The sequence below is a fragment of the Populus euphratica genome, unplaced genomic scaffold (genome assembly GCF_000495115.2).
Source record: "Populus euphratica unplaced genomic scaffold, PopEup_1.0 scaffold219.1, whole genome shotgun sequence".
In the NCBI taxonomy this organism is placed as follows: Eukaryota; Viridiplantae; Streptophyta; class Magnoliopsida; order Malpighiales; family Salicaceae; genus Populus; species Populus euphratica.
This window is the reverse complement of record NW_011500102.1, coordinates 283,560-292,734: the sequence shown is the minus strand read 5'-3', so window position 1 is coordinate 292,734 and position 9,175 is coordinate 283,560. Positions and strand designations below refer to the sequence as shown.

The following is a 9,175-nucleotide window of genomic DNA, read 5'->3' as shown; positions in this document are numbered from 1 at the left end:
GCTACAGAAAACAAAGAATGGACATTGCGAAGGTAATTTAATTACCTTCGCACTGTTCCATGCTTGGTTGGATCATTGAATTGGGCCCATAATTAGCCCAGCCACATAGGCCAAATTGAGCCCAGCCCAAAAAAATTTTAAAAAAATTATTTTCAAAAATTTGTGATTTTTTGCAAATATTTTATTTTATTTTAAAATATTGGTGATTGAATTTTTATTCTGTAAAGATACAAATCTAGTATTAAAATATCTAATTTTCATAAAAAAATAAAAAAATATATTTTGTTTTCATGCAGACAGTCAAGCCTCTCAAAAATAAAAATAAAAATCATATTGTATTTTCATACAACAAAAAAAATTTCAAAAAATATGTATTAGCATGCATTTTAGCTTTAATAACCAGTTTATCAAAATTACAAGAATTAGGCTAATATCTCAAAAAAAAAATTCAATTTTTTTTTGTAGTATCTGGAATTATGATCTTATATGTAGGATGTATCCAGATATTAAATTCTTTTGTTGGCATGAGAATGGTTAGGTTTTACCTGATAAGATAAGAATCACTTTACCAAAAAAGACTTTTCTTAAACTATAAATAGATCAACAACTAAAAAGCACAACAAGACCTTAGATTTACCAAAAAATAAAATAATGAAACTTACCTCAGGTATGATGTATTTGGAGTGTTAATACCTTCCATTTATACAACTAGTCCCTATACCTAATCTCTTAGAATAGTTAGAATACCTAATAACCAAAATATTATATGATGACTTTTATTTTATTTTTTCACTAATAAAAGAAAATAATTTTATATCTACTCACATTTGCCAGTTAAATAGATAAGATAAAATTTTGATGGTGGAATATTCACTACGACGCCGCACACATGCAACATTATTAATTAACAAAATTTAATTTTTGTATAAAAATATAATCAGTGTTTATTATTTAGTGTCATAAATTTAATTGTAATCTTGATATATTCCTTCTTTTTTATATGAAAAAAAAAATCTTATATGTTTTATGCTCTGTGATTGATTCCTCAAGATCAGTTTAATCACTAGAGGATGAACAACACATCCAAATGATGAACTCAGACACTAATTAATCTTTTTAATATGGTTTATCACACTGGACTTTAGCAACGAAAACTGATAGACTTTTCTGTATGGTATCTATGTAATGGTCCACTTCATATAATAATATATTTTTTTTAAAAGTAACTATTAATTCTTGTTACATCTACCCTCCACCCAATTTGGAAATTAAGAGAGTAAGCATACCTAAACCATTGTTTAGACCTGCTGCTGCTGCATTAATGACCAGTTACCATATCTACTCATGTGCGTGCATTGACAAGGATTCATTAAGCTTTGCACATTATAGAATCATAAACTTAGTTAAGTTGTGGTTGGCCGCCCTTGTGCACAAAACATGGACTTCTCTACAACCTTGAAGAAGCACAAACACACAGAAGGCATGGAAGCTGGTAGTTTCACCATTGGTAAAAATTGGAGGCTTTGCATACTTGCAAGCTTCATGAGTTTCATTGTACTGATGTTTTTTCTAAAACAATGTCAGAACAGCCCGAAACTTTCAACACTTCTAAATGCTGGTGTATCGGTGTCAATGTCCAGTCTAACGTCTAGTGAACTGTTGGAGTCCACAAACGTGGTCAAGAATGGGAGCATAAACTTGGTCGAGAATGACATGAACCCTATGAAAGAGGAGGAAGTGGAGTGCAACATGTTTGATGGGAAATGGGTTTATGAACCAGAGGGAGGCCCTCAACATACTGCAGCTGAATGTCCGTTTCTTAGTGAACAGGTAAGCTGCCAGAGGAATGGAAGGCCAGACTTTGAATATGAGAAATGGAGCTGGGAAGCCAAAAACTGTGATGTTCCAAGGTAAGATTTCTTACCATAAGTGCATTTTGTTTTGTTTATGCCCATGTTTTGTGGGGGTATTAGCCTATGTCCATGTTTTGTTTTGTGGGGGTATTAGCCTATGTCATGTTTTTTTAGCTTATTGCATTATAGGTCTTTTAAGCCAAGTTTTTAACTTATAAAAAGAAGAACAAAAAGGTGCATGTTTTGTGTTCTTCTTAACAAAGATTGTGTTCAAGGTTTAATGGCATAGACATGTTGGAGAGACTTAGAGGAAAGAGGATGATAATAGTTGGAGATTCCCTCAACAGAAACCAATGGGAATCTCTAGCTTGCCTTCTTTATTCAGCCATACCTTCTTCGCAAGCCCATGTTGATGCTCGTAATGGTGTCTATAAGGTCTTCAAAGCAAAGGTAAGATTATTCTTTGTTATGCTATTATCGTCCTCCAGTGATTCTTGGTAGTTCATTAGTTGAATTATAAACCTCTAGCAATTTAAAAAACCTTGTAACGTAGAGTTTATCCCTCCTACAGGACTATAATTGTTCTGTGGAGTTTTATTGGAGCCCTTTTTTGGTGCAACATAAGCAAGAAAATGGGAGCAGAATTCTCAGGCTTGACAAACTGTCACCCTTGGCCGAGACGTGGCGTGGAGCTGATGTCATGGTATTCAACACTGGCCATTGGTGGGTTCACAGTGGGAAAGTGAAGTCGTAAGTTTCCTGTTTTAATGGCAGGTAGTCAACTTGTGGAATTTGAACGAGAAATCATGTCAAAATGGGTGATGATTTTGCAGGTGGGATTTGTTTCAATACAAAGGAAAATTAGTTGAGATGGAGATCGATTCTGCATTAAGGAAAGGCATGAGGACCTGGGCTCGTTGGATCGATCACCATGTTGATGCAACCAAAACAACCGTCTTTTTCCGCAGCATATCGCCACAACACCAAGGGAAGCAATGGTGTTACAATATAACACAACCCAATATGGATGAATCGTATGTGTCTGCATTTCCTAAACCAATGAAAGAAATTATTGAGAAAACAATTCGAGGCATGATGCTACCAGTGAGATACCTGAACATTACAAAGCTATCCGAGTATAGAAGAGATGCACATCCAGCTTTGTATGCAAGAAAGCAGGAAAAGCTTTTGAAAACTGTGCAGCAACTGCAAGAAGAATCCCATCCTGATTGCAGCCATTGGTGTTTACCAGGGCTACCTGATACATGGAACAGGCTCTTGTATGCATCCTTGGTCGCGGACACTTCAAATTCCAAGCATTTGGTTGTTTGATCATCAGTAAGAGTTGTGCTGTCTTAGTTTAGAGTAATTTTACTAAACTCAAGTTGTAACCAAGAACAAAAACAACTAAAATTGAGTTTTTCTGTTTCTTGGTTTAGAATTATCAGATCATTTAACTTGTTATTTCATTTTGTACCAGCTTGATCATTTGCCAATCATCCAAGAATCCTTCACAGAGAGTTGTCATGTGCCTTGGTTTTAGTATTACCTAAGTTGCCGGTCATCAAGGTAGCAGCACCTTCTGCCTTCCTGTTTGTTTGAAAATATAATTGTAATTGCTTTTCAAAATGTTTTTTATTTGAAAATATATCAAAATAATATTTTTTTTATTTTTTAAAATTATTTTTAATATTAACATAAAATATCAAAATATCTGAAAATACTAAAAAAATATCAATTTAAAAAAAAAACAATTAAAGAATGCTTTTGAAATACAAAAACATGCAAGCCCATGTACATTGAAAATGTAAGAACAAATTAAAAGAAATCCAAATATAGCAACTCTTGCAGCTCTCGAGAGAATCCAAACTTCATGGATTTGCAACTGTGAGGAAGGAGGGAAACAATTCCTTCAAACATCTGAGGTTTAGTTTGGGACTCAAGGCACAAAGACCATGCATGTAAATAGAACTTGCGTCCCCATAATTTGAGGACAGCATAAAATAACTATAAATAAATTCACAACTTTCATAATTATTGGAGGCGATTTATCAGTATTTCTTCTCTGCCGTTTCCCAACTTCAACAGTCAACGAAAAGAGAACAAACAGAGAAAGGGAAAATGGTTTGGGAGAAACCCAGCTGCCATTATTAACATCTGGCACCTTTTAATCACCCCGTTCAGCAATTATATACATGTGTGATGATTTCAGAGTGTTTTTAAAAAATATTTTTTGCTTGAATATGTATCAAAATTATTTATTTATTTTTTAGATTTTTTATATCAGCATATCAAAACCAATAAAAAGCATTAAAAAAACATCATTTTAAAGTTTTTGTTTAAGAAAAAAAGCACTTTTGAAAAGCACCTAAATGCAAAAGCAACCTCATTTCCAAACACACTTACTGTGCTGTTATCTAGACAAGCTCCCACTCTGGTTCTGAAGGATCATGAGATAAGGATCTGTTTGCTTCCTTTATAGAAAGAGTTGGCATTGAACTTGTTATACTCTCTTCTTCTTTGGATTTTGAATCACTGCTGCATTGTACAGCAAGCTGCTCATATTCCTTCATCACTGACCTCTTTCTTGAACAAAAAACATCCCGAATCTTCTAAATAAGAATATTCAAAGAAAAAATTGATGAGAGAGAGGCACAAGAATTTGATGATGGATTAGGTAAACAGAGTCGGTGGGACAGATTACCTTGTAAGGTCTGTTTTTGCCTTCACGGGGAACATGATGGAATTCATCTACATTCACCAAAACACATGCTTCCTCAAGCCTAGCCTTGTCCACTCGAATGATTTCCATACCCTCGTCAATGATTGTACCATCTTTATCCGATTCTATTTTCCATTCATCTGAACATCCAGCAAAATTAGGCTAACATCAGTGGCTATAAAAAGAAATAACAAGAAAACAGAAAATATCAGCATATATAGATCATAAACACAGATTGAAAATTTGATGGAGAAAAATCGGCTTTGGAAGATATGGATGCCTAAACAGACTGAATTGAGAAGCTGTTGTTAGGCTAACTTTCCAATCCCAAGATGCATCTTCCATGCTTGTTTAGAATTTGAGCAAACTTGGTTGTCATAAATTTTGGATTTGCATGTTCATAACGAATTTGATACTTTCAATGAAGCATCAGCATTCACAGCAAATAGTGAGGATAACATGAACATTTTTCTTTCTTATCGTTCATGTTTCTTTGAAACGTCTGGAATTTAATTGCAAAGAGAGACAAAATAAAGACAGGAGCAAGCTACTTTTAAAGTTAATCATAAGCTGTAGTTTAGCAAGACATTCAACTCATGCCATTGTGCTTGCAAGCCCGGGACACTACTCTTGAACTAAAGCAATGTAGCTTAACCTATGGAATTAATTTCTCTTAAAACTCACTGCTGTCGGACATGAAAGGTTAATAAAAATCAATGGTTTAGCAAAGAAAACAAAAGCTTTATGCAGTCTGGGTGGTAAGGAAAAAAGTTTGTATATTTTCAGATGTAAGATCATAAAGTTAAAAAACCTTGGACATGATTGGCCAAAGAGCAAGAGAGTTAGAAACAAGCTATATCAACAATTAAGCTTTGTCAGACAGATATACAATCCATGGAATAACACTCAACCATCCAACACGTGCACACTAATTGCAAGACTAAATTAATCAAAATACAGTTTATATCAATTAATCCATGGAGTTTGAAAATACAAATGATATGATGTGAAGAAACTTTATGCTATGATTGCCATTAAATAATAACTGATGTCCTGTTTAGGGTTATAGACAACTTATTCAATGTTAAAAACTAGGTATAGTGATCTGTATGTCTAATCCAAAACTTCAGGAAACATAGAACATGATCAACTACGGATACCAGAAGATTTATGTACCCTTGCCACAGCTTTCTGTTTATACAGCTCTACTGTAGTAATCAAGTTACAAATTGAAACAAGTTTAAATAGTTCTAACAGCTAAGCTGACCAATCCTTCCATGAAAATACAACGGCCATGACTCAAAACCAGTAGAGTGGCTTTGGTGCTACAGAAACAAGATACCAGAAAGAAAGTTGAAGAATATACACTATTTATTTAGCAGTCTAGACAGTGCACATATTGATAAGTTGATGAAATAAAATTCCAAATTGAACAACATTTTCCCAGACGCCATTTTCTGATATAATGAAATCTTCTCTCTCTCTTTTCTCATCAAGTCAGTTCCTCATTTGACTTTTTTAGCAGTGAATTATATTGCAAAACCAAATGACCACAAATACAAGTATTTTTTTTTTCCTGATTTCAATATCAAGATAATTTTTAAGTGCATAAATGCAACATATGGATACCTGAATAAGACACAAAATCCTCCTCATAAGCAAATTTGTTAGTCTGCATATTCCCAGTTGCAGCAGATTCTATCATAGAAACAAACTCATTGCTTAGGCAAACACCTGAAGAAATAGCAGTCAAAACAGAACACTCTACAAGTACAAAAAAGGAAAAAAAAAATCAGAAATAGCTGTGCAAAAAATTCACCATTTGATTCTTCTAATAGGTTTCTGCTGGAAGGTCTACTGTCTGTTCCTTCATGCCTGCCAGTTTCAGTGATATTAACCATATCCAATGATGGTTTATTGAATGAGATCTCTGGCACGTGTTTGCTTGCATTTTTACTTTCTTCCATGGAGAAATGATCTGTAACTTCAACACACCCTGGAGTTGCAAGTCTTGCTGTCTGATCACAAGATGCTTCCAGATTTTGATCAGAAAGTTCAACAGTTGATGAAAATTTACTCGAAAGAGTGGTAGTTCCTGATATCTCATTTGGAGACACATTATTGCAGTTAGAGTTTTTATCAGTATCCAGGTTTGATTTATTGGACAGACTTCCTTTACTATGCTGCCTTGAAATTCTTCTCACAGTAATCCTTCTACGCAGTGGGAGACAATCAGCACCAGATTCAGCAGTCATCTTCAGATCCTCAGCCAATTGCTCAGGATCATCAGCCTTTCCACATTTTTCTTCCATACCATCTTCTGGCTTCATATAGATCCCAACATCAGCTGCCGAATCCACAGGAAATTTGGAGACTGCCCCATTTGCAGGATCCTCTGAATCTGGAGAGCACAAATCTTGCATGACATCCGAGTAGAATTTCCTCACATTATTACTAACAGTCTGCATCTGGTTTTCAACATATTTTACTGCTTCCTGTCCAAAACAACAACCACAACAATCAAGCCTAAATCCAAAATCAGAAAAGTAGCCAGGGGCAATTAGCTTTAGACAGTCAATTACTCAATTCCCAATAAAATATCAATCAAGCCATCAATAATTGGATGGGGACCATAAATAGGAAATGCACAGAGTGGAATGCACACTGGACAAGAGCTCAAAGGAGATCATCATGAATCTCTTTCCATGGAAATAATTGAAACAGAAAAATGATAAAGGCCAATCTCATAAAAAAGCCACAGCAGTACATTTGCAAGTTGGGAGGAAACTGCACTGCTCTTGCAGGCCATTCAAATTCAGCTGCCTACAAATCTGGGCAGCAGAGATACAGCCCTTAGACTGGCCTTTTGAGATATATAGGTATTAGTTTCAGGTGACATTACAAAAAAGGACGTACCACGCGCATAATTTCTTCCACTTCCAGCAACCTAGCTTCAAATTTCAGATAACTGTCACCAACCCATGTTATACCTTTCAGGTCCATAATAGTCATAAATTAGCCTCACAGCAACAGGTGATAAACTTCTTCCACTTTGTAATTTAATAGTTAGTGTGACAGCAATCCTCCCTGCTTCAATTCTCTACAGGAATTTAAACCAACATTCAGTAAATGAAAAATAATTAAAATTTCTCCATGCTCTTTTACTGGACTATATCCTTCAGATAACCTTAATTTTCATGTATAAAGGAAACACAAACATAAAAAGAAACCACAGAAACAAATATCACCAGTAAATATAAAACTGTAGGAGCAACTTCACATCAATAATTTAAGATTCTTTTTTTATTAATTTAAGCTCAAAATCAAAACTTTACATCAATAATTCATTGGACCAACATAAAAATTATATTAAATTATTGCACCTACTTGAATAGACATTATACATTAACCACAACTAAAAGTCTATAAATTTAAAATTCAGTAAAAAACTTTCAGGCAATTCATTGCTTAAGAAGACAACTCAAAACATGAAGTATCCATTTAAGACTTATCCTTAAGAGGTTCAAATTTTCCTAAGAAGAAAGGAAGTAAATTTAGAAAAAGAACCACCAAAATCCTGTCAATTCTAATTTTCTTTTAGCTATCTCTACGTATGGTAAATGGGTGATCGAAAAATAAAAATCACAGTGCAAAATACATACCTAAAAAACCAGGCTTAAAAATCATGCAAAAGAGAGAAAGAACTAAACTTTACAGAGAATACCGAGATTGATAAAAGTTGATGATCAAAGAAAAAGAAAACCCTTCCGAAGAATAGATTTTTTTGAGCAACCCTTGTGACAAACGGCAAGGAGAAGCAGATAAAGACTGGAAATTCTGGAAATTAAAACTATAGAGAGAACTTACGTGGTGTAAAAGGGCAAGTTAGTGATGCCCAAAAGCTCTATCATCCAAAGAAATACTTGAATAAATAAAACTCCATATCGACAGAGACATTAGAGTTCAGACTTCAACAGAGTTTCATGTAGACCCAAATAAAATTCTTTTTTCTTTCTTTTTATCTGCAAAAGATAAAGATTCAAAAAAAAAATATGATAATTCTTTATTTGTCTGCAAAAGATAAAGATTCAAAAAAAAAAATGATAATTCTTTACCATATTTATTTGTTAAAAAATAATTTATTTTAAAAAAATAAATTTTAAAAAATAAACTCTAAACAAGTAAAATAATAAATCCTATAAATTAAAAAGTTAAATAAAAATAAAATAAAAATATAAAATTTATAAATTATTTTAAATAAAATAAATAATAATTAAAATAATATAGATGCAATCTAAAAATAAAAAAATAAAAAATAATTAAAATAATATAAATCCAATCTAAAAATAAAAAAATTTAAAATTTAAAATAATAATAATTAATATTTTATAAATTATTTTAAATAAAATAAGTAACAATCAAATGAATAAATATCAAATTTAATAAATATAAAATTTTAATTATAAAATAATAAGAAAAAATAAATTAAAATTATAAAAATTAAAATTAAAATTAATATAAAAATTAAATTTTAAAGAATAAAATTAAAAAATAAATATTTAAAATTTAAAAGTTTAAAAACTAAATTTGATATAATTAA

The 9,175-nt window shown here is 32.6% G+C and overlaps 2 protein-coding genes across 8 annotated transcripts; one reads left to right on the top strand and one right to left on the bottom strand.

Annotated features, from left to right (window-relative positions):
• The first annotated feature begins 1,393 nt into the window (after positions 1–1,393).
• Positions 1,394–3,440, top strand: LOC105109500 (protein trichome birefringence-like 42). 2 transcript variants are annotated; one of them, XM_011004229.1, is made up of 5 exons: positions 1,394–1,910; positions 2,129–2,303; positions 2,425–2,603; positions 2,687–3,191; positions 3,334–3,440. In XM_011004229.1, the coding sequence occupies exons 1-4, from the start codon at positions 1,438–1,440 to the stop codon at positions 3,183–3,185; spliced, it is 1,326 nt and encodes a 441-aa protein (XP_011002531.1). In that variant the 5' UTR covers positions 1,394–1,437; the 3' UTR covers positions 3,186–3,191; positions 3,334–3,440. The 2 variants fall into 2 exon arrangements, with proteins under 2 accessions (XP_011002531.1, XP_011002530.1); XM_011004228.1 differs by lacking the exon at positions 3,334–3,440 and having other exon boundaries at positions 2,687–3,322.
• Positions 3,441–4,142: 702 nt separating this feature from the next.
• On the bottom strand, positions 4,143–8,611 carry LOC105109499 (uncharacterized). 6 transcript variants are annotated; one of them, XM_011004225.1, is made up of 6 exons: positions 8,443–8,611; positions 7,492–7,675; positions 6,395–7,070; positions 6,205–6,273; positions 4,558–4,715; positions 4,144–4,465 (listed from the first exon to the last, which is right to left on the bottom strand). In XM_011004225.1, exons 2-6 carry the CDS (start codon positions 7,585–7,587, stop codon positions 4,271–4,273), a joined length of 1,194 nt encoding a protein of 397 aa, XP_011002527.1. In that variant the 5' UTR covers positions 7,588–7,675; positions 8,443–8,611; the 3' UTR covers positions 4,144–4,270. The 6 variants fall into 6 exon arrangements, with proteins under 6 accessions (XP_011002528.1, XP_011002527.1, XP_011002524.1 ...); XM_011004222.1 differs by having other exon boundaries at positions 4,148–4,465; positions 6,205–6,309; positions 8,443–8,609; XM_011004223.1 differs by lacking the exon at positions 8,443–8,611 and adding an exon at positions 8,238–8,400 and having other exon boundaries at positions 4,148–4,465; positions 6,205–6,309.
• Between the last annotated feature and the right edge of the window lie 564 nt (positions 8,612–9,175).

Excerpts from the sequence above, each read along its gene's own strand:
- LOC105109500 (XM_011004229.1), top strand. The coding sequence starts at position 1,438 with ATGGACTTCTCTACAACCTTGAAGAAGCACAAACACACAGAAGGCATG. Across the intron at positions 1,911-2,128 it reads AAAAACTGTGATGTTCCAAG|GTTTAATGGCATAGACATGT; the intron begins GTAAGATTTCTT and ends ATTGTGTTCAAG. Across the intron at positions 2,304-2,424 it reads ATAAGGTCTTCAAAGCAAAG|GACTATAATTGTTCTGTGGA; the intron begins GTAAGATTATTC and ends TCCCTCCTACAG.
- LOC105109499 (XM_011004222.1), bottom strand. The coding sequence starts at position 7,587 with ATGACTATTATGGACCTGAAAGGTATAACATGGGTTGGTGACAGTTAT. Across the intron at positions 6,310-6,394 it reads CCTATTAGAAGAATCAAATG|GTGTTTGCCTAAGCAATGAG; the intron begins GTGAATTTTTTG and ends CTATTTCTTCAG. Across the intron at positions 4,466-4,557 it reads GCAAAAACAGACCTTACAAG|AAGATTCGGGATGTTTTTTG; the intron begins GTAATCTGTCCC and ends ATTCTTATTTAG.